A 25,449-nucleotide genomic window follows, 5' to 3' on the forward strand; every position below is an offset into this window, starting at 1 on the left:
ATTTTATGCACAAAATGCTTATTTAAACAGGGAGTGGTTAAGTTAAAGTCAATAAATTCACACAATGAAATACCGTAAAGCAACTGAAAATGAAGCCAGAAGATATTCAATGATAAAAGCAAGTATTCATGATATACTGTTAAGTAACAAAGTATGATTTCAATTTTAATTTTAAAAGCTTTTATGCAGGGTTTCCCTGGTGGCGCAGTAGTTAAGAGTCCGCCTGCCGATGCAGGGCACACAGGTTCGTGCCCCGGTCCGGGAAGATCCCACATGTCGCGGGGCGGCTGGGCCCGTGAGCCATGGCCACTGAGCCTGCGCGTCCGGAGCCTGTGCTCCGCGACGGGAGGCCACAACAGTGAGAGGCCCGCGTACCACAAAAAAAAAAAAAACCTTTTATGCACTCATACGCATAGAAAAGGGTCTGAAAGGCTTATACCAAAACGTTAACATCAGTTATCTTTGGATGTTAGAAGTGCAGTTGTTTTTTTCCTTAATGGTGTGTATAGAGAAGAATTATAAAATGGTGCTTATATAGAACACTTAACAATGAAAAAACCTTGTATAATAATCTTAAATAGAAAAAGAATTGTTTATATAACTACATTTTTCAAAACAATTATAATTAGCTAATAGTTTTACTTACATTTACTTTATGTTTTATCTCTCTATATCTTCGTGCTTTAAAAAAAAAACTTCACCATTAAAAACAGAAAACTCCATCGTTACTTGATAGAAATTCAGTAAATATTTATAGATTAGATGGATGTTTGAATGAATGAGGGGGAAAGTTTGAGCCAGCACTTATCTAAAGATTTGTTTAAAATATATATATTCAGTCAATTCTGATTATTCACAGTAGTTATGTTCTATATAGTCACTGCAAACACTAAATTAGTGAACAGTGAACCATTGCTCCTAGAGGAAACAAAGGATTAGGTTTCTAGGAGCCTCCAGTCACATTTTCATCAGCGGATCAATATGTCTCCAGTCACATTTCATTGGGTTGGCCAAAAAGTTTGTTCGGGCTTTTCTATCACATCGTATGGAAAAACCCGGATGAATATTTTTGGCAACACTATATTTTATTTTATTTTTTCGTGGCCGCACTGTATGGGATGTGAGATCTTACTTCCCTGACCAGGGATCAAACCTGTGCCCCCTGCAGTGGAAGCGCACAGTCTTAACCACTGGACTGCCAGGGAAGTCCCTCCAGTCACATTTTCCTCAACTGATCAATATGTAACTTTGTTTTATGTATATTTCAACTTAAAGACACCTCATTTAATATACTGTTCATTCAATAACAGTGAAGTCATTGCAAAGAGCACTGTACTCTACTCGTGCTTGAATGAAGCACATCTAACACACATATTTCCTCCATATGGCACATCACAGCTTTGTGCAAAAGGACTCTAGACAGTACCTCAGCATTATGTTCGGGACTCACTTTAAGCAGCAAAATCAAGCACGAAAGCACAAAAATGTGAAAAACAGCACTAACTAGACTGTGAAAAGGACATTTGTTTATAGTATGAGAGCTGAAACAAGAAAACAGAGTGTCACATTGTTAAACTCAGTTGGGAACACCTACATCAGGTGACTCAAAATTTTCCCCACTCTGTGCATGTCTATGAATAATCATAAAAGTGTTGCAAGTGTTAATTTGGGGGGTTACAAAATATATTTTATCAAGTATGCAAATTCATAAATATGGAATCCATGAATAATGATCAACTGTGTATATACTTATATAATTTCAGTATTACTTTTATAAACTGGGCTAGAAAATGTGATTTATCACAATCCTATATATTTTTTAGAAAATAAATCTTTTTTAACCAATAAAACAAACACCTATTTACATTTTATAAAATGTAAATAGATAGATATTATATAAAAGATTCTAATTCCAATGCCTATAAGAAATCCAGAACCCAAACTAGAATACGTAGATAGATATAATTATATTAGTAACAACCCCCTATGATATAAATATACATCAAATTTCATCAATTAAGATATGTTCTCAAGAGCACATTACATTTCCAAAAGGCAAGAGGATCATTTAAAACTCTAAAATATAAATACGTATATATTCTTTCAATTGGATAGTCCCAAATACTCAAAACGTCAACCAGAATAACTAAGTACAGTTAAGTATGAACAACTGCTCAGACTATTTTAAAAAATCATTTCAAAAACCAAATCATCTCTAAATGGAGATAAGCTATTACGTGATAGCATACACTTCTTAATTATCTACCTCAGAAGAATACCTAAAAATTATCTAAGGCAACTTAAAAAAAAGAACTCAATAATCACTGACCTGACTTTATCCCTGAACTTCACAATTGGCACTTTTGCTCGAATCAGCTGAGGTCTCTCAATGTAACCAGCTGAAGGATAAAAGATAATATGGATATCTGTAAATGTTTCTCAAATTCATAGTGTTCCAATGCACATTTTTTAAAAGTAGTATTTTACTTAGCTAAAACAATTTGAGAAAATATAGTCTTTGAGACAGAAAGCAAAGACAAAAGGACGTTATCAAATTCTTCTAAGTTTGGAACTTCCAGTACCATGTACAGGACTTTATATATTAATACGTTATTTTCAGAAATGTGGTCTAATATTTAATAACATCTATAAAGAATTTCATCAGAGCATTATAAGAGAAGTATCTATGCCAGCAGCAGGGGGATAGCTAAATTCTGGTACAGCACACGGCAAGATATTATGGCAGCCATAGAAATGACATTTACAAAGAATCTTAAATGTGGAAATGTTGGCAACATGATACAGGGGGCAGTGATACATTCAAATAAGTATGATCTGTAAGAGGAAAAACACATATATACATATTTTTTTATTCCACCAAACTTAAAAAAATGTTTTTTTGTGAGTTGAAATACATGTTCATTGTAGAAAATTAGGAAAACACAGAAATGTATATAAAAAAGAAACTGCGAACTTTTCCCAAAAGAGCAATTTCCTAATGTTTCAACTAAAGAAAAACGTAATAACATATTGTAACACTAAAAATTTTCTGTTATAATGCTTCTAACACAAAAATCATAAAATACATCAAGCTTGAAATAGAATTATGTGCAGGAATTCAGTGAAGTTTAATGAAAAATAAGATTAAGAGTTAAAGGTTTTGAGTTCCAAGTACAGGTTCAGACACCAACAAACTATACTCCTCGGGCAAGTTACTAAGCCCACTGATGACCAGTTTCCTTAATTATTAAAAACACTAATTAAAAAGAAAATTTTCATTTGAATTATATGATCTCTTAGCTCCCTTTCACTTCTAATATTTTATGATTTTAATAATAGTTATTAAAAATTCATTTATGGTACAAATTACTCCTTTATTTTACAGATGTGAAATTCAAGTCCACTGAAATAAATCTCTTGATTTGTTTCTTTCCTACGACTGATATGTTATTCAAGGGCAATAACTCGTTAAGTGACTTTGTATTTTCCAGCTCAAAGCCTGACACATAAGGAGTATTTGTTAAATAAACAGACAAACTATCTTTCCAACATCACAGTTAGTGTGACTTCAAATGTCCACAATATTCTGTGTAAGTTTAAATAAATTATTTGAGATGGCTTAACATGAGGATTAAAATCTGCTTCGTCAGCTTATTCAAAGAATAAAATCTTACAATAAAATGGCCTAAGTCAATAATTTTGTTTTCTGTTGGAGTAATATATCTGGGCTTCATGTTCAGTGATAATGTTTTTAAAACAAGTAAAGATATATGTCATTGCAAAACAGATGAAATTCTCTCTTCCTCATATGAATACCTATAAGACTTCACCTGTATACTTCTTTTGGCTTGTCAGATACTCTGCATTACAGCTATTTACATTCATGCTTTAGCTTCCCTAATGGTCTACAACCTTTTGAGAAAGAACTGAAGCTTACATATCTTTGAATTCCCCACTACCTTCAGTGGGACAGCTTACAAGTAAACTCAATAAAGATTTGCTGAATTATACATTTCTGTGTTGAATGGTTTACTCTTCTTTTTAATCAAAAGTTAAAAGGAATTTATTTGGGAAAAAGGATCTACATTATACCTAACCTAACCAGAAAATAAAAAATCCTTACCAGAAAATAAATATAGTGCGAGACATTTTAAATAAATAGTTGTCAAATGACATATGAACGTGAAGCATGTCAGACTTACAAAGTCTAGTACAGAAGTGTTTATGGACTAAGGTGAGGATATGCCGTGCTTCAGTCTTCTGATTTACCTGAAAAAAACACTGAAAAGTTAAAAATAAAGTGTTTTTTCATTATCTTTCTAAACTTAGTGTTTTATTTTCTTAATGTACCTCAACAAAAAGAAAACATAAAGTATACTTTTCATTGGAGTTGTTTTTCAATATACAGTAAATTACATTGTTTAAAAGTCAACCTTTATGCTATCTTTTACATCAATATTTCTAAATCAATTTCTGACTTTAAACTTAAAAGCACAATTTTAAAAGAAATACTGAAACAGCCATATGTCATTTTTTCACTTTAGTATATAAATGTAAAAAAACAATCTTCTCCAAGAAAAATAAACAGAATTTTAACTTTCTGTAACATGTTTTATTTCCCTATCTAGACTGTGAGTTGCTTAAAAATAAGATTCAAATCTATGGTGTTTCAGTATGAGTTGTAACAACATGATTCAGACATGTGAATAAGACTAGAGGATTAGTGTGATGTACCTAAGTATAACCTAATTGTATGGGAGAAAGTTTTAATTAAAACTCTAGTATTCTCCACTATGTTTATTATTTCTGAGGGGTTTTTTTTTTTTCTTTTTCAGTTTTCCTTTATATGATTTCAAAGCCTAGAAAAATATCAAGAGTTTCTTTCCTGGAATAAATCTCTTTCTGATTTGCAGTAACTAGAAGTCAATTTTGTTAGTGGACTAACAGGAATAGTAAAAATATATATTACCATTCAACAGAGGTTTTTGTATTTTTTAAGAGGTGGAATATAAGGCATATTAAAATTATACTGAAATTAACTTAATCTTTGGTGATCCAGAAGAGACTTCAGGGCTTCCCTGGTGGTACAGTGGTTAAGAATCTGCCTGCCAATGCAGGGGACACGGGTTCGAGCCCTGGTCCGGGAAGATCCCACATGCCGCAGAGCAACTAAGCCCGTGCACCACAACTACTGAGCCTGCGCTCTAGAGCCTGAGAGGCACAGCTACTGAGCCCATGTGCCACCAACTACTGAAGCCTGCGTGCCTAGAGCCCGTGCTCCACAACAAGAGAAGCCACCACAATGAGAAGCCCGCTCACTGCAACAAAGAGTAGCCGTTGTTCGTGGCAACAAAGACCCAATGCAGCCAAAAATAAATAAATAAATTTATATTAAAAAAAAAGAAGAGACTTCATTCAGCATATTAAAGAGGCTGTTCAGGTCAGCTTAATGAACAACAATTATTGTGGAATTAAGGATACACAAGAGTATCAGTTAACAGGGAATTCAAATAAACATAATACTAAATAGCAAAATTTGGTTGCTAAATAAGAAGAAACAAAGTCAAAATATCAGAGACGATTACGTTAAATCACAGTAGTCTTACTTTAAATTTCAGTGAAATCTCTCTTTTTGAATTCCCAAAATAAGTACTCCAAATCCCATAGTACTTTCAAAGGGAAAACAATAAAGATTAAAAATAGAATCACTGAGAATAGAAATGGAAGGAAATATATCAAGATAAAGAAAAACTCTTCCTCTTTGCTGCATCCTGGTAACATACCCAACCTAATAACATTTCAAAATAGAGGCAGAGCTCTTTAAAAACACATAGTGCAACCACCTCACTTTAATAGTTTAGAAATAAATTAATGCTAGAATTTGTTACGTTTATTGTGTACATGCCTGGAAAAAAAAAAAGCAGCAGCATTTCCTGGCTTTCCTTGAATTCTTATAAACAGAGAATTCAAAGAAGCAATTAAACAAAACAGGTTTTTTTCCTCAATGACTCTTACATGAAATTTCTTAAATGACTTAACATGAGAAACACACTTGGAATAAATGTTTCATTACTTACTGGTTCCTCTTTAACAACCAGACATAAATCACCATCACTGCTCCGAGTACCAAATCCATTTAAAGAGGACCCAACTAAAAAAAGTCTGCTTTCTAGAGAAACAGAAGAGAATTATAAGGTATTATTTAAAATTTAAAATTGGGATGCATGTACTCAAAGGGCATGCAAAACAAGGAAACATACGTGGAAATATCAGCTGAATTTCTCTCTGCAGCTCTGTTCGACAGAGTTCTTTCTTCTTTAAATCACTTACTTGCTGCTGACATGCTTCAAATAACTCCAGTATCTGCTGACTCAACTTGGATGCACCACAAAAAAAGAAGTAAAAATTTTGTTCAGAAATGTAAAAGTTATTACTGTATTGAGAAATATAAAATTACTGATAGTATTTTTTAAATATATATTATCTCCTTAACACTTTCTAATACAAAACTACCTTTATTCAAGTAACAATAATTACTTAGTAACTGAAATAGTTACCAACTTTTACATAGTAAAGTATCACTGACAAGTCACAGAGAATTCATAATGAGTGTAATTCACAGGTCATCAAACTACAACCTTCAGTTACTGCCTGTTTTTGTATGGGACATGAGCTAAGAATGGTTTTTACATTTTTAAAGGGTTATAAAAACAAACAAAAATATGCAATAGAAACCATATGTGAGTGGCAAAGTCTAAAATATTTACTATCTGGCCTTTTAAAGAAGAAGTTTACGCAACCCCTGGTATTCATACCACAAATACCAAATACAACAGACTTTAGAAGAAAAGTCCCTGGTTGTCTATGCTCATGCAAACCACCCTCTTCCCTATTCTTACAACACCGCCCTGAACCCTGCCTTCTTGTGGCCATCTATGGACAGATCTCCCTGTTTATCTACCTATCTGGTTCACACTTTCCCCTCCAACTGATCTCTTGCCATCACCACAGGTGACACCCTTACCTAAAATGGGCTAAGTATCATAACATACTCCCAGCATCTCTGAACTTCTTTTACTTTAATGTTTTTTATCAGTGTTACACTCCCAGAGCCATATCATGGTCTTTACAGTAAAACAGAACTTCTTTACCTCTGAAATTTTAAATTCCAATATACTATCTTGGCTTCAATCTCCTGTCCAATTTTCACTTTCTTACCCTCCTCATACCTTCTCTAGAACCACACAGACCTGGATTCTCTTGAATCCTCCCTTTTCTCCCAACCCAACAGCTCCTGAAATAGCATGATTTCCTTCTCTACGCAGTCTATACCCCACAATGCATCCCTTGAACCACTCATTTTTATCATGCCTTAACAACATTACACCCTTGTCATGCTCTAACAAAATCCTAATTTTAGGTTCACTACAAACAACTACCTTCTCTGCTCTTATATCTGAGTTGCTAACTTTAAAAAAAATCACAAAATTGGCATCTTTCAAATTTATAGTTTAAGAACAAACCTAAGATTGACCCTTAGCTTCTCTCAGCAATTACTTCCATGTCTCTGGTTAGATATTGCTTCCTTTTTTCACCATCAGCATTCCAAAATGTTTACACCTTTCCTCAAGTTCCCTACACTTATCTCACTTTCTTTAGCAGATAACTTCACATTAAAGTTTACTAAGAAAACTGAGGATACCAAATGTGACATTCCTCAGCTTCCTAACTACAAACTTGCAAACTACTATCTGTATGAAATCTCATCTCCTTACCTCTCCTGTCAAACTGTCCTCTTCCTCGGTTCAAAGTTAATCCCTCTATCAATACTTCTGTATCCATCCCTTCTGGTAGCCTCTAGGGCACAAATATTCCATCAGTTTTTTGGTCTGTCTTTTGCATTTTCAACCTCTCCCTCTCTAGGCCATTCCCCAAGTCCATGACCAGGCACAAGTCTCACCCATCATTTAAAACAGTTTCTTTTATGATGTTTAGAATACTCATTTTAAGAAGGCAGAGGCAGTCTGGGCAACTTGGCAGTGAAAGAGACAATTATTTAATATCCCTGAGTAGCCATCACCCCCTCAAAAAGACAAAGCAATTAGGAAAATAAAACAAACAGATCAAACCAAACCAGAACAAAATAAAAATGGCCAACGAATACAGCACAAGTGACTATAAATTACTCATGAACCCTAAAATACTGGCAGTTAGGACCCAACACCAATAGCAGCAAGACCCACATGGTATCAGGACATAACAGAAAGAAGACGAAAGAGATCTGGGACAGCCCCAAAGCCAAAACATCCAGAAATCAAACTGCCTAGAGGTACTACTTCCCACCCCCTTCCTTAAATTGGCAGGTCCAACTTGGTGTGGAATAGCAACCAAAACTGGGAGGGAGCTTCACAGGCTACAACTCATAAGTAAATGCAAGAGGATCACACAGAGATCAGAAATCTCAAAACTAAGTGAAACTCCCTTCTAAAACACAGCAACACACCAAGGAGAAATTGCCAGTAAGAGAAATCTAAACTAAGTAGCACAGAGCCATTAGGTGTAAAGGAAAGAAAGTCTAAAACTAGAATGATTCTGACTTCCAGAGGACATCTGACAATGTCTGGAAACAGTTTTGGTTATCATATTTGCGGGAATGGGTACGACAGGGTGGTCACTGGCAAGCAGCAGGTAGAGGCCAGGATGCTACTAAACATCCTACAATGCCCAGGACAATTCCCCACAGCAAAGATTATCTAACCAAAAACGTTAATATTGTAGAAAGTGAAAAACCCAATCTAGATAAAAGCAGGGAAGGAGAAGAGAAAAGGTCTCAGAAAGTATATTTTTGAATACTACATAGCAACAGAAGAGGATTCCTACAGCCACAAATCTAGCAAAGCTAGCTTATCCAACTCTCCTCATCTAAAAGTAGTATAGGAAAAGTTGCCTCACTTAAACAGAAAGGAACTGGAATCTCAAAAAGAGAGGTGAGAATGGGAGGACAGAAAAATAATATTTGAAGAAATAATGTCTAAAAAGGATTCTAGTCAATTCACATACAAAGTTTTTATTAAAAAAATGAGAAGAGTAACATTCCTACAGATAACGAAGCATACCAGAAAGATATGCCCACAAAACTAATGAACATTTTAATATAGTATGTAGAACCAAGGCTTTTTCTCTCATGTTTTAATTTCCTAAAAAGATAACTGACTATAAAGTATACATACCAGCAAAAAATAATTGGGAATTTACATTTTTTAAATTATCAAAAGCAGTTAAAAATATGAAATAGTTGGAAATATATTAAACAAAAGATATACAAAACCTGTACACTGAAAATTATAAATATTGATGAGAGAAATTAAACACCTAAATAAATGGAGAGATAGAAGGAAAAAGTTGAAGGATTTACCATACCTAACTTCTAGACTTAACCATACAACTACAGTAATCAAAACAGTATAGCCCTGGGAAAAGGAGACACAAAAAAAATAACAAAACAGAATACTGAAATATTTATGAATGAAATGATGACACCTGGAATTTGCTTCAAACTAATAAGGGAGGGAGGTACAGACAAAATAAGATTGGTCAAATGTCAGTAATTGTTAAAGCTTGGTGTTATGAGGATTTATAATACTATATTCTATTTCTGTATATATTTGATACTTTCCATAATAAAAAGCTTTACTTTTAAGAAGCTTTTTTAAAAAGGCATCCATCTTTACAAAAAGACTTGAAAAAGGCTTCCAGTTAGAGTGGTTAATATAAAATTTTAAATGGCGCTTGAATAATTAAGTTTTATCCACTCAGAGCAAGGTATTAGTGTTAATTAGTATTAATCCACTTAGTATTTGGCCCTGTAGGCCAAATACTGTCTCTGGCCTGTTCTGTAGGGCCAGCAAACTAAAAATGATCCATACATTTTTAAAGCATTGTTTAAAAAAAGAAAGAAAAGAAAAGAAAATGTGACAGGGGGGCCATGTAGCTCATATACCTAAAATATTTACTAACTGGCCCTTCATAGAAAAAGTTTTGCCAACCCCATGATCTAGAGAATCCGTTAGGCAGATCAAAACTACTACAAGTCAGAGTAGGTACTCAACATTTGTTGAATAACAAAAAGAAATAAATTTCTTGGGAATTCCCTGGCGGTGCAGTGATTAAGACTTGGCGCTTTCACTGCGGTTGCCCAGGTTCAATCCCTGGTCTGGGAACTAAGATACTGCAAGCCACACAGTGTGGCCAAAAAAAAAAAAAAAAAAGCAAGGAAGAAATTTCTTTACAACAATGCCCAAATGAAATGTTATTATACTTAAAAAATTTTTTCGTCTGAAGGATCATGTTCATGTAGAAACATTCACATATGAAAAAATGTATGACTAGGTAGAAAATACGTTATTCCATATATTTGCTCCTCTTCTTTTTTCTACATTCATAGAACATTTCTTCTCTCTCAAGTACTACTATAAATGGAGACCTAGTAGATTGTTATACAAATGAATTTTCCTCCCTATCCAGCCGCCTTATTGATTATCCTACACCAGACATACAGAGTCCAAATAAGACAAAAACTCAAAAGAAATGCACATATATGCTGAAACAAGACTTCTCTTGCTTAAATTTAGAGAAATATTTCAGAAGATGGCTCAATGGTCTTATAATTCTGGAAAAATAGAGGAATGTATGATATGAAATCTCCTTGGCTGAATATCAAGCATCAAATATTTAGATCATATATGTAATAAGCTGACTATGCATAACGGCATTTCAAGACTTTGTTTTTGTTTCATTCGAAAGTCAAGTCTTCCTAATCATTAGTTTAAAAAAAAAAAACTATTGCAACAAAGTATCTGTAAAATACATTATTCTTAAAGTTGTTTAAATCTCTACAATACTACCAGTTTAGGCTGCCTGCCAAGATCTATTACTTTAATTTAAAATTAATTATAGAAAATATCTATTTCTCACTGTATATAAAAATTATATCTTCTCAAAATTGTATAAAAAATAAGATTTACATAATAGTTTAAAATATTTAAATTAATATTTGTTCCAAATATCAATGTTCCTTTTTCCTAAAAAATATTATAACCTGTCCTCAAACTCGGGCTCAAACCAAATTACCAATAAAGTTATCATTGTCTGAGATCAACACAAGATCAACAACAACTTAAAGACAAGTTAAGTATGGATTTAGATTCAGAAAAGTTTTTAAATGTGTCAGTAAAGAAAGCTTAAGGTATAACTTTTGCATGGTATTCTCAGTAGATTCTCCATTTGTCCCTGTTAGCTGGGTCCCCATGTAAAAGAAAGTGAAAAAAACCTTTCAGCTGGGAGTATCAAGACCTGATCACTTACTATAATACATGAAAATTGGTAACAGGGTTTGGGCTAAATATAAGTGCTATCTACAAACAACAAACACAAATTAGCAATGAGCTTTCAAGACAGGAGAAATAAAATTAAATATCGTACAGAAAATAGGTCATTAGTTCACAAACACTTCAACAAAAACTAGCAATTCCTCAGGCTCTCTCATTGCCACAATCTTTGTTACACATGTAACTGTAGAAAAAGCTAGTACCAATTACTGAGTAAAATAAAGCTAGTTATGAAATAAAAGTTTAAATTCATTCTTGATACTGAATTCCCTTTCTCTTCAAATTAAATAAAATAGAATCAGGAAAATGTCATGCTGAAAACAACCCACTCTTTATTAATGTGTTAAATTACTATGGTTTTTTTTGTGTGTGGCCACAATGTAGAGCCTTCATTGGCTTACAAGATAATAAGCCAATTAAGATAAGCTTTCATTGGCTTATCTTAATCAAGATAAATTAATCTCTTGATTAATTTATCAACTGGTACACTGATTAGGCAGTTTGAATTACTGATTTTTTTTCCCTGAACCCTGACTGCTTTTAGGCACATACTATTATCTGAACTTAGCCAAGAAAGAACTGCCTAATAAAAGGAGGATGAAAAAAAACCAAACAAAACAAGCTTTCATTTGAGGATCTCTTGTGCTGAGTCCTGGTCTAGATTTTCTACATGAATTTACATCTCAGTGGCTTTAAAACATTTTTGACAGACACATACATTATAAAGATAGAGCCCCAAGAATAAATTTAACCAAGGAGGTAAAAGATCTGTACACTGAAAACTATAAAACACTGGTGAGAGAAATTAAAGACTACAAATAAATGAAAAGATATCCCATTCATGGATCCGAAGAATCAAAATTGTTAAAATGTTCACAGTACCCAAAGCTATCTACAGATTCAATGCAATGCCTATCAAAATTCCAGTGGCATTTCACACAGAAATAGAAAAAGCAATCCTAAAATTCACATGGAACCACCAATGACCCAGAATAGCTACAGCAGTTTTAAGCAAGAAGAACAAAGCTGGACGCATGACACTTTCTGATTTCAAATTCTATTACAAAGCTATAGTAATCAAAACAGTATAGTACTGGCATAAAAATGGACACACAGACCAATGAACATAATAGAGAGCCCAGGAAAAAACCCATGCACATATGGTTATCTAAAAGGTGTCAAGACTATACAATAGAAAAAGCACAGTCTTCAACAGTGTTGGGAAACCTGGATATCCCCATGCAAAAGAATGAAAATGGGCCCTTACCTTACACCATACACAAAAATCAACTCAAAACGGATTAAAGATTTAATTGTAAGACCTGAAACTGTAAAACTCATATAAGAAAACATAAAGGGAAAGCTTCATGACCTTGGTCTTGACAATGATTTTTCAGATTTGACACCAAAAGCATAGGCAACAAAAGCGAAAATCAACAAGCGGAGCTACGTCAAATAAAAGTTTCTGTACAGCAAAAAAAATCAACAATATGAAAAAGCAGCATAAAGAATGGGAGAAAATATTTGCAAACCATATATCTGAGAAGGGGTTAATATCCAAAATATATAAGAAACTCATACAACTCAGTAGCAAAAATACAAATGACCCAATTTAAAAATGGACAAAGGACCTAAAGAGACATTTTTCCAAAGAAGACATACAAATGGCCAACAGGTACATGAAAAGATGTTCAGTATTACTTAGCACCAGGAAAATGAAAATCAAAACCACAATGAGGCGCTTCCCTGGTGGCGCTGTAGTTGAGAATCTGCCTGCCAATGTAGGGGACACGGGTTCGAGCCCTGGTCTCGGAAGATCCCACGTGCCGTGGCGCAACTAGGCCTGTGAGCCACAACTACTGAGCCTGCACGTCTGGAGCCTGTGCTCCGCAACAACAGAGGCCACGATAGTGAGAGGCCCGCGCACCGCGATGAAGAGCGGCCCCCGCTTGCCGCAACTAGAGAAAGCCCTCGCACAGAAACGAAGACCCCACAAGCCAAAAATAAATAAATTAATTAATAAATTAAAAAAAAAACCACAATGAGATATCGCCTCACACTTGTTAAGATGGCTATTACCAAAAAGTCAAAAGATAAGTGTTGGTGAGGATGTGGAGAAAGGGAACCCTTACACAGTATTCATAGGAAGTACAACCATATTGGAAAACAGCAAGGAGATTCCTCAAAAAATTAAAAATAGAACTACCATATGTTCTCTAGCTATCCCACTTCTGGGTATATATCTAAAGGAAAAAAGTCTCTATCTCAACAAGGAATCTGCACTCCCATGTTCATTGCAGCATTATTCACAGTAGCCAAGATATGGAGAAAACCTAAGTGTGTCCACTGATGGATGAATGGATAAAGAAAATTGTGTGTGTGTGTGTGTGTGTGCATGTATACATACACAATGGAATATTATTCGGCCTTAAAAAGGAAGGAAATTCTGCTATTTGCAACATGGATGAACCTGGAAGACATTATGCTAAATGAAATGAGCTAGACACAGAAAGACAAATATTGCATGACCTCACTTACATGTGGACTCTAAAAAAGTCAAATTCACTGTAGCAGAGAGTGGAATGGCAGTTATTAGGGGCTGAGGAGTAGGATGAGGAAAATGGGGAAATACTGCTCAAAGGATACAAACTTTCAGTTATAAGATGAATAACTTCTGGAGACATAATGTACAATTACAGTGAATACGTTCAGTTAATAATATTGTACACTTGAAATTTGCTGAGAGTAGATTTCAAGTGTTCTCATCACAAAAAAATATAACTGTGAGGTGATGAATATCACCTTAATTATCTTGATTATGGTAATCATTTCACAACATATACATACATCAAAACATCACGTATACTTTAAATATATACAATTTTTATTTGTTACTCATATCTCAGTAAAGCTGGAAAAAAACTGATAGGAGATATGGGCATATACATTTGTTCTGTTTCTAAATAAGGTGGAATATTGAAAATTTTAAAGATAGAGCCTCTGAAAAATCTGCAAGATAACTGTCCCCAAATTGTTCCTCCTAGGGTGTCAAGAGGTTCCATAAAATTTGCTCCTTTCCAAAACTGAACATTACACAAGAAATCTTGAACAATTCATTCATAATCATCTTTTTACTTTACACTCAGTACCAAGAAAACCTCAACCTATCCTCATCTCAACTCAAAATTCAAAACCAATTACTTCAATTCACTTAATACCTTCAAACTACCCAGAATTTTCAAAAATCAGTTATTATAGATGGAATTCAGGAGTTCAGATAATTGATTCCTCTACAAGCCTCTTTTTTGTTCAGGCAACCATATCTTCACCTAAAAACTAGAATGAAATAAAAGTTAAAATCCAGAAAAGTACCTCAGATTTTTTTACTGAGAAGAGTTCTGTTTGCTAATATAGCAACTTGAAAAACAGAGAAAAGACTTTAAAATGGAGGAAAAATTTAAACTCAGAACGTACTCATTTCCAAAAATTTAATTTTTTAGGTTTAGTTCTCTAACTAATTAAAACTTCTACTAACAAAATATTTCCCTGGAACTTACTAAAGCAGCTGACTGATACTATTAATAGTAAATTCATTATTACCAATGTTAAGTGAGCTCTTTACACTACCCAGCAAATACTGTTTCAAACCTTCTCCACTATTCTTAAACCTCAGACATCCCATTTCATCTTCTCTACTCTCAACAGATAACCTTGCATAGTAATTCAGAGAGAAAACATGAAGAAGCCACTCAACTATGGAAACTCCGTTAACTTCTCCATACCATATGTACAAATCTACCTATCTTCCTTTTACCTACACCTATCCTCTCCTCCTATATCCTCCAGTTCCAAAAAGCTTTTCTCTTACCTAAAGCCAATCACTCCACCTATAGGCAGGACCCATGCCCTTTCCACCTTCTAAGGAATCTTTCCCATAAACATTTATATGTGCTTAAAGTTTCTTCCACCTCAAAAACAAAACAAAAAAACTCCTTTGTTCCAACTTCCCATCTTTGGCTCCTCCTCTTCACAGCCAAACTTCCCAAAACAATTGTAAATAAGCTTAGTTTCCGTATCTGTTTTCCTACCCTTTCCTCAACCTATTTCAATCAGTCTTGGATCCAGGCTCACCACTCCCCCTAGACAATCATACCCATCCTCTTGGCTTCAATTATCATCTACATGCCAATGATCACCAAATGTACACTTCTGGTCAATACCTTTCCTCTTAATTCCAGATTTATATGTATTAAACTATCAACTCTAAATATCTAATTTGATGTTTCAAATGCACATTTAAGACAACATGTCCACAGAACTCATGACATCCCTGCTCACCCTTCAATTCCTATTAAATACACATACTCCTAAAGCTTGCTCCTCTTGCATTTTGTTCTGTCTCAGTGAATGGTACCACCATGCATCCAGTTATAGAAGCCAGAAATCTGGGAGTAATCTTCAATATTTTCTTCTCTACCTAAACCAGCGGTTCTCAACTAGAGGCAATTCTGCCCCCCAGGGGACATCTGGCAATATCTATAGATATTTTTAGTTGTCATAACCAGCGATAAGTGGCATCTAGTGAATTGAAGCCAGGAATGTGGCTAAACATCCCATGATGCAGATGCTTAGATGACCTAATCTCTAACCCATCATCAAATCCTATCAATTTCACTTCCCCCAACAAAGCTTAAATCCAGTTTTTCTTCATCTTAACTACCAGCACTTCCTAATTCAAGGCACCATTACCTTTCACAACCACAAATTCCCTACATCCACACTTGTTCAACTGCTTAAAATGAAGTCAGAATAATTTTAACTCATCTCTTTCCTGCTTAAAAAACTCCTAAACCAATCAAACTCTAGCCACCTTGGCCTCCTTTCAGTTCTTTGCATACTCCATGCTCCCTTCTACAATTTTTCGGACCCTCAAATACACTGTTCCCTCTCCCTAAAGCATTCTCTCCACCCCCACTACTCTTGCACTAGTTAACTCCTACTCACCCGTCAGATCTCAGCTCAAACATTACCTCCTCTAGACCATCACTGAAATTTCAAATAAATTCTCTTACCACTCTGCAATTTTCCTTTATAGCACTTACATATAAATAAAACTGTGATTTGCATGATTATTTTTTAATGGCTCTCCCTCTCACTATACTGTATGTACATGTTAAAGAGACCATGTACGTTTACCAAAATGTTTTGGCACAACGTTGTAGCATATAGCTGTCACTCACAAATATTTGCTGGATACTAAAAAAATACAGAATCTAATCTACTTCAGGAGTTTCAATTGTCACTTCTATTTCAGGTGACTTCAGGATTCATATCTCTGGCCCCAGTCTTGCTTCTGAAATATATATGGCCAGTTCAGCTACAACATGTTTTTCTACAATACAGATTAGCTTACAGATGATTGGTAAATAAGGGAACAGTATCAATTTAATGTATTAATTGGGTTGACTTGTATGTGGAGCTGAAATTGTGGAATTATAACCTTATAAGAAAAAAAAAAAAGCCCTCAGCTTGGCTGCTCACAGGCAGGAGTCCTTATAGATCTAAGACAACTAAAAATAAGCATCCATACCCAGGGCTCCCACTTGCTAGGCAAACCCCCAGACTCACACAGCTGTCTGCTGGTGTATTTCCTTCTGAGTCTATCTTAACAGCAGACTCATTGACTCAGAGCGCCACTTTTAACTGCCTTGTCTCAGTGCCCTCCACAAGCCAGCACATCTCAACTCTGTAATGTATATTTTTAATATCCCATGCAGCAGCATCCAACCATGCTAAGCCACCTACCTGGTCTGTCCAAGTCATTTCCTAAGATATCAATTATTATTCTTGATAGCGTTCTGGTTACAAAACTGTTTAGGTTTTGAGTAGTGTCCTCCAGCCCTATTTTCCCATAGCCCTATATTCTTAGTGTGCAATCTGCAGAACATGAGGTCTTTCAAGAGCACAAACGTTACAGCAGATTTCCCCATAGTTCAAAAAAACTCTTGACTACTTCCTCAATCAGCTTATACACCCAAAATCTGAGTTCCTTATCTCTGTTAACAGTCCAGAATCAAATCATTAAAGTTATTGATATCTCTCTCTCCCTCTCCCTCTCTCCCCTATATTCAATCATTCCACACATCTATCAATTTTCCTTATGCATGGTCTCTCACATCTTTTCCACAATCATCCACTGTAACTGAAAGCTTCAGCACCTCTCATCTGAAAGAATTTGATAATTAATAGCCTTCAAGGTAATCATCCAACTTCCAGGCCCTCCTATTCCAAACCAAACTCCACTATACTCTAAGAACTATCTTCCCAAAAATGCCAATCTAATTGGGATAGTCCTCTACTCAAAAACCTTCAATGGCATTCTACTGTGCATTCAAAGCCTCAAACTACTGCTCCACTTTTATTTCTCACTGAACCTCCCACTCATTTTACAATCCAGCAGAGATAAACAGAGGTAAACCATACAAACTACTGAGCTCACTGCTGGCAAAGAAAGACACTCAGTATACATTAGCTATTACTGCCACAGATTACCAGCTATTATAGTCAGTTCTAAGAATGTCATCTCCCTACTCTTGATTTTAAGCATCTTAAGTTCCTCCTGTTTATATTATTAGAGATGAGGGTCACATCTTGGTTCTGTCACTTACTAGCTGTGACCTTGAGCAAGTTATTTAGCTTTCTGAGTCTCAGTAAAATTAGGATAATATCCATGTCATGGGGTTGTTGAAAAGACTAAATAATATAGCATATGTAGAATGCCTAGAAGAGAAGAGGCATCAATAAATGTTAGTTTTCTTAAAAAGTGTTCACTTAAAGAATGGACACAGAACTAACTACTTGCCTTCTTTCTCCCACAACTAGGCAAGTACAGAGTAGCACTCAAAGAAATTGGTTTAACAACAGAATATTGTCTTTATCCCTTGAGATACGTGCTTATGCCAAAAACATAAGATTTAGGACAATCTTTTTCTATGCTACTAAGCAAAGAAAAACTTACTGATATGGAAGCATACTTTACTAGATGATTTATACTGACTAATGTGAATCATGTTATTACATTTACTGAGACTCAGTATATCTCTGATCCATATGCAGAACTAGTAGTTATTTAGTTAGTTCTAAGAATTAACTATTACAAACATACAAATAAATAAATGCAAAAATAGAGAACTTCAATACTCATGCATAATATATTCCATAAAAAATGGGCCTACCTGCATGTATATATCAAAAACCCACACGTAGTAAAAGGTGGTTATATCGTCATTCAAAGAATTGGTCTCATGTGATTTATACCACAGGCTTTCACAATATAGTATTACATGAGTTTCTTTAAAATGAGAAAGCAAAGAAAGGACAAACAGTCGAGGGGGGGTGGGGGGGGTACCAAAACATCCCAAGTTAGTCACTCTGCTTTTTCCTTCCTCCCACTGGTATTGACTAAATGCTTTTCCTACTTCACAGTAAGAAAAGAATGACAGCCTTTTTCCTAAACAGTGCTGGGACAATTGGACCAAGAGCAAAAAATTAAGTTAGATCCCCTACTTCACATCATATATAAAGATTAACTCAAAATGGATCGAAGACCTAAATCTAAGAACACTATAAAACTCTTAGAATAACATGGAGGCATTAATTTTTGTGACCCTGGATTAGGCAATGGTTTCTTAGATATGCCACCAGAAGCTCAAGCAACCAAAGAAAAACAAATTGGACTTCGTCAAAATGAAAAAAGTTTTTGCGCTTCAAAGGAGACCATCAAGAAAGTAAAAAGAGACACCACAGAATGGAAGAATATATTTGCAAATCATCTATCTGATAAAAGTCTAGTATTCAGACCATATAAACAACTCTTACAACTCAACAAGAATAACAAAAACAATTTAAAAATGGACAAAGGATCTGAATAGACAATTCTCCAAAGAAGATACACATTCCAACACACAAATGAAAAGATGATCAACATCATTAGTCATTAGGGAAATGCAAACCAAAATCAAAATGAGATACCATTTCGCACCCACTAGGTTATAACCCACCTGGTTATAATCAAGAAGACAAACAATAAAAAGTGTTAGCAAAGATGTGAAGAAACTGGAACACTCACACACTGCTGGTAGAAATGTAAAATGGTGCAGCCACTTTAGAAAATATGTTGGCAATTCCTCAAAAAGTTTTACACAGAGCTACTGCATAACTCTGCAATTTCACCCCTAGGTATAGACCCAAGAGAAATGAAAACATGTCCACACAAAAACTTGTACACAGATATGGCAGAATGGTCAAAAAGTGGAAACAGCCCAAAAATCCATCAACTGATGCACAAATAAAATATGGTTTATCTATACAATGGAATATTACTCAGCTATAAAAAGGAATAAAGAACTGAGAAATGCTACGACATGGATGAATCTTGAAAACGTGTTAAATGAAAGAATCAAGACCACATATTGTATGACTCCATTTATACGAAATGTTCAAAACAGACAAATCCATACTGATAAAAAATCGATTAGTGGTTGCCAGAGGCTGGGGGAGAGGGGCAGAGATGAGAAAGGAACTGCTACTGGGTACAAGGTGTCTTTTGGGGGTGATAAAAGGTACTGGAATTAGACAGTGGTAATGGTTGCACAACCTTGTGAATACAATAAAAACCACTGAATAATGCACTTTAAAAGAGTGAATTTTACATGGACTTACTTCCCTGGTGGCACAGTGGTTAAGAATCCTCCTGCCAATGCAGGGGACATGGGTTCAAGCCCTGGTCTGGGAAGATCCCACATGCCACGGAGCAACTAAGCCCATGTGCCACAACTACTGAAGCCTGCGCGCCTAGAGCCCGTGCTCCACAACAAGAGAAGCCACTGCAATGAGAAGTCCACACACCACAATGAAGAGTAGCCCCCGCTTGCCCAACTAGAGAAAGCCCATGTGCAGCAACGAAGACCCAACGCAGCCAAAAAAAAGAAAGAATTTCATGATACAATTACATCTCAATTAAAGAAAAAAAAGGAATGATAGGAGGATAAAAAGCAGCACAACTAAGGAATGCAGCAAGTGTTCCTTTTTGACCCAACATTTTCTGTACACTTACTATGTTCCAGACCTACGCTGGTTGCTAGGAACCCAAAATAAAGTCACTACACTCTTTTCAGGCTCCTTCTCCTTAGCCTACAAATGTCATATTTCTCCAGAGTAGTGCAGCTTTGAAAATGCAAAAACAACAAATATAAGCCACAGACAATTCCAGAGAATGCAGATATTTACATTATAAACTCTTCTAAATTACCCAGAATTTTTTTTTTGGGTTTCACTAAATATGGGCAGAGAGAAGAGATATGCTTCTAATACTGGTATTAAATAACTCATTGTTCCCCAATGCTGATAATGTCATTTCCCAAGAATTATTATTTTAAGAGCTTCATTTCATTTATTCGAAATTTTTTTTACAAATAATGTTTTTGATAAATCTTTCCTGATCATATCCCTTTGGAAGTATTACTTTCTCACTGACTCCTGGGTTCTCTATTTTTGACATTAAAAACCTCATGATAAAAACAAATATCCCAAAAGATGCTTTTTAATACTTTACTACAATATCCATATGAAAGCTTGTTTTTCTGTAATAAGAATAGGTAACAACAGAATTCTCTAAACTAAGAAATCAAACGTTTTAGGCTCTAATCCCAGATTTTTATGAATCACAGAAAATCTGATATCCTGATATGAAAGCTGCATTTCCATAGAAGAACAGCTCACAAAAATCAAAGAATCAAATTTAGACAGAAAGCTCTGAATAGTACTTTAAATAGTGCAAAAAAGGGCATGTTCTACTTAATCCAAGACATTAGATATTTCTGATACTTTCAATACACTATTTATATTAACTTCCCAAAAGATAAAAGTAAAATCTACATTAAAATTACCTTATCTTTGGCCTCAGGCAGTGTGATTTCTCTAGGTTCTAAAAATGGTATTTCTCGAAAAGGCGGAACACCTCTGACTATATCTGGTACATAGTGTGTATGAAACAATGGCGGCATTGAGTATCTTCTTTCACCTGATAAAGGCACTATGTGGTTAACTATAGTTGGCTCTTGGTGAGGTGAATGGAAACGTTGTCGTTTACCATCAAGAGGAAGATTCTTTTCATCGTTTAATCTCCTGAAAACAAACAATATACCTTAGTGATTAAAGATATAATTTTCTGATTACAAATAGAAAACACTAAAAATATATAAATAGATGACAATACTGACTTTTTCAGCGAGGCCACATTAGCTCTAAATCAATCTTAAAATATTCATTTTCAGCATAAGAGATGCCTTAGAGAACGCTTTAGGAAAAATGTGTAATAATGATGCATATTTTTTAAAAAAACAAACCACATATATACATTAGGGTTGGTCTCCTGCATTTGAACTACCACAATACTTCTTATCAGCAGCAAAAACTTGGCAGAAGAATTTCTATTTATAGAATCACTAACAATAAAAGATCCAAACTCTAACATAGGGAGGATAAGATTAACTGAACTGAGTGCTATATATAAAAAAGGGCTCTTTGAGACCACCCATGTTCTGGTTTATCAGTAGGAAAGACCAAATTAAGAGACAGTTACTTTTTTAAAAAGCTTTATATAAAGACATTGGACAACTAAAGAAATCTGAAAATGAACTGCATTTCAGATAACAGTATTGTACTAATGTTAAATTTCTTGGGCATGATCAATATATTTTTGGTTATACAAGAGAATATCCTTGTTCTTAGGAGGAATGCACTGATGTGTTGCGGGGTAAAGTGCAACGATGTCAACAACCTTCTTTCATATCACTCAGAAAAAAGTAGCGATAGGGAAGGAAAAAGGCAGAATAAAACAAATCTCGCAGAACCGATCAACCTAGGAAAACCACATACAGGTGTTCATTATACTATTCAAATTTTTCTGGAGGCTTAAAAATATTCAAAACAAAAAGGGAAAAATAATTTAAAAGTAATTATTTGTGGGAAAAGAAAGGTATTTACTTTCTTAAGTTGTTTACAACATAGGAAATTATCCAATTCCTTTTGAACTCTAAAATTTTATGAGTCATAGCCACCTGAAGGTTTTTATTTTAATACTCTTGGGATTATGTCAATTACTCTCTCCTTGACAGACCCACAAAATAACTGGTACTCCTACCCACAGGTAAAGATGCTAAAAACATAAGTGTATATTTAATTTTTTTTTATTTTTTAAAAATTTATTTATTCATTTAATTTTGGCTGTGTTGAGTCTTTGTTGCTGCGTGCGGGCTTTCTCTAATTGCGGTGAGCGGGGTCTTCATTGTGGTGCGCAGGCTTCTCATTGTGGTAGCTTCTCTTGTTGCACAGCACGGGCTCTAGGTGCGTGGGTTTCAGTAGTTGTGGCACGTGAGCTCAGTAGTTGTGGCTCACGGGCTCTAGAGCGCAGGCTCAGTAGTTGTGGTGCACAGGTTTAGTTGCTCCACAGCATGTGGGATCTTCCCCGACCAGGGCGCGAACCCACGTCCCCTGCATTGGCAGGCGAATTCTTAACCACTGAGCCACGAGAGAAGCCCCTTTAACATTTTTTAAACATAAAATTTAGAGCTTTATATGCTGAATACCTTCTATTGAGAATGTCAATTTTAGTTTTAAAATTACATATGTATAATTATGAACTAGTGGAATTTATTTTCATTCATGATTCACAAATGGGCTATCAAGGCAATTTCTAAAAAATGAAAATTTGAATAAAGTCAATAATTTAAGCATCATTATACAGTTTTCCACAATGGCAGCTTTGAAGAACAATTCACAGTGCTTCTAAGTATGGGATGTAGAGCCAAACCACCTGGTTTCAAATCCCAGTTATGCTACTCCTACCTGAATAACCAGATCATTACTTCTGTGTGCTTCAGCTTTCTCCTCAAAAGAAGAGGCGTAACAGTACTTACCTCATAAAGTGTTGTGAAACTTAGTCAATCCATTATCTGCAAAGTCCTTAGAACAATGCCTACTACGCATAGTGAGTGATCAATAATTCTTAGCTACTGTTATTTCTAGTTGGACATGAAAGTTACGGAATGTTTATACAGACTATAAATAGTAGTATCTTGCAAATATTGCCAAATATTATTTTAATAATCACCCCTAAAGTTCTATCATAATTACCCCATGATACATCAATTTCTTTTAATCAAATTGGTTAAAATGAATTGATTCCTGACTTCTCTATAGAAAGCTTTATGTCATGTAGAAATTTTCACTATAATAACGTTTATCGTGGAAACTTACCTGTGTAAGACAAATCAAATAGTAAACTTTACTAGAAAGAAGGTGTTATAGGCTGAATTATGTCCTCTCAAAATTCATATGTTTAAGTCTTAACCCCTAGTACTTCAAAATGTGACTGTATTTGGACACAGGTCCTTTAAAGAAGTAACTGAGTTAAAATGGGGTCATTAGAGTGAGCCCTAATCCAATATAACTAGTGTCCTCAGAAGAACAGATTAGGACACCGAAAACACAGACAGAGGGATGACCATCTGAGGACAGAGAAAGAAGGCAGCCATCTATAAGCTAAAGAGGGAGGCCTCCGAGGAAACCAAACCTACCAACACCTTGATCTTGGACTTCTAGCCCCCAGAATTTTGAGAAAATTAATTTCTGTTGTTTAAGTCACCAAGTCTATTGTACTTTGTTATGGCGGCCCTAACAAACAGATACGGAAACCCATCTTAATTAGTTAAAAATCTCAATTAAAAGTAGTTATCTGAAGACAGTTATCCCTAAAATTTTTTAAATACTTTGAAGTTTTAAAATTCTGTTACAGGACTGATCACACACATCCCAGAAAACAAAATGTAGGGCATAGTGTCCATTCAACTTAATACAAGATATAGTGTTAAACAGTTCCCCAAAATGCAATTTTTTCTTTTAAAATAAGTAAGAAATACTTACTTCCTTCCTCGAAATAATGGAGAAGTTGAGGTCTGTACTGGACTGACATTTCCATATGTCAACTGCTGTAATGATACAGCTCTAGACAAGCTACCAAAGACAAAGAAAGAACAGTAGTAGTATACATTTTTTTCCTTAAAAACAAAAAACTAATTTCAGAAAAACTAAACAGTTCACTGATCACAAGAAAACAAGACATGATGACATTTTCTCTAGCTCCAAATGTTTCATATAAAAAGGATTTGTGTCAAGTAGAAAATGAAACTTACAAATGACATGGGCCAAAATAACACCGTACTTACTCTGTATTCTGAAAGTTGAACTGTGCATCTATAAGCTGCTGGTGTGAATAAAGACTTGGTGACAGGGTGAAGAAGTTATTATGTTGTTGATGGTTTGGAGTGAAAGGCGGGCGACCCAAAATTGAGTTTGGGAACATGCTCTTGTTCACTAAGAGTAAACATGTATTCTTCTACCTACAATAGTTTTAAAGATAATTTATTATAGCTTAAAGACATTGAACTCTTTGATAACTAGCATCTGCTAATTAATAAACAATTAGTTACCAAGTTACGAATTTCATTCGCAAAGTTATTTTTTAAAGTTCAAACAGATCTCTTAAGTCACACCATAAGTAACAAAAAAACTTACTAATAATAAATTTTAAATCTAGATTAACCACATTATTCAAATGATAGTAAAATCTGTGCATTTCTAATTTTGTGAAGAATTTTCTCTAATAAATTTATCCTAATATCAACAAATCTTTTAGAATCAAGTTAACACCACTATACTCTGATAATAAAAAGAAACCACCCAAGTGAGACATTTAATGAAATCCTACAATTTCTTACATTTATTCCCAATCTAATTTATTCAAAGGTATAAGCTGTCATATGACAACCTGATTCCCAGGATTTAGATCGTACAGATCTGATCAAACAAGGGATGGAATTTGTATCACCTAATAACTATTTATAAAATGCTGAGATTCCCCTCAAAGTCTAAACAACTTATAAAAAGAACTTCCAATAAAAGACAGTTTGCTCCACACGAATGGGGAAAACCTAGGTACAAA

The 25,449-nt window shown here is 34.8% G+C and overlaps 1 protein-coding gene across 5 annotated transcripts in view; it reads right to left on the reverse strand.

Annotated features, from left to right (window-relative positions):
• The window catches only part of TENT2 (terminal nucleotidyltransferase 2), a 58,321-nt gene that overhangs the window by 27,389 nt on the left and 5,483 nt on the right, over positions 1-25,449 (reverse strand). For 4 of the 5 annotated variants that reach the window (XM_027100742.1, XM_027100743.1, XM_027100746.1 and 1 more), the window contains 7 exons: positions 24,674-24,847; positions 24,372-24,461; positions 21,335-21,572; positions 6,261-6,375; positions 6,078-6,169; positions 4,203-4,281; positions 2,330-2,399 (listed from right to left, as the gene is read on the reverse strand). In XM_027100742.1, coding sequence (XP_026956543.1) covers positions 2,330-2,399; positions 4,203-4,281; positions 6,078-6,169; positions 6,261-6,375; positions 21,335-21,572; positions 24,372-24,461; positions 24,674-24,810 — 821 coding nt within the window. In that variant the 5' untranslated portion in view covers positions 24,811-24,847. The remainder of the gene's footprint in view (positions 1-2,329; positions 2,400-4,202; positions 4,282-6,077; positions 6,170-6,260; positions 6,376-21,334; positions 21,573-24,371; positions 24,462-24,673; positions 24,848-25,449) is intronic. The other variant, XM_027100745.1, reaches the window with a different exon arrangement.

The sequence above is a fragment of the Aethalodelphis obliquidens genome, unplaced genomic scaffold (assembly GCF_003676395.1).
Source record: "Aethalodelphis obliquidens isolate GAN/ISIS:26980383/991018 unplaced genomic scaffold, ASM367639v1 scaffold4, whole genome shotgun sequence".
Classification (NCBI taxonomy): domain Eukaryota; kingdom Metazoa; phylum Chordata; class Mammalia; order Artiodactyla; family Delphinidae; genus Aethalodelphis; species Aethalodelphis obliquidens.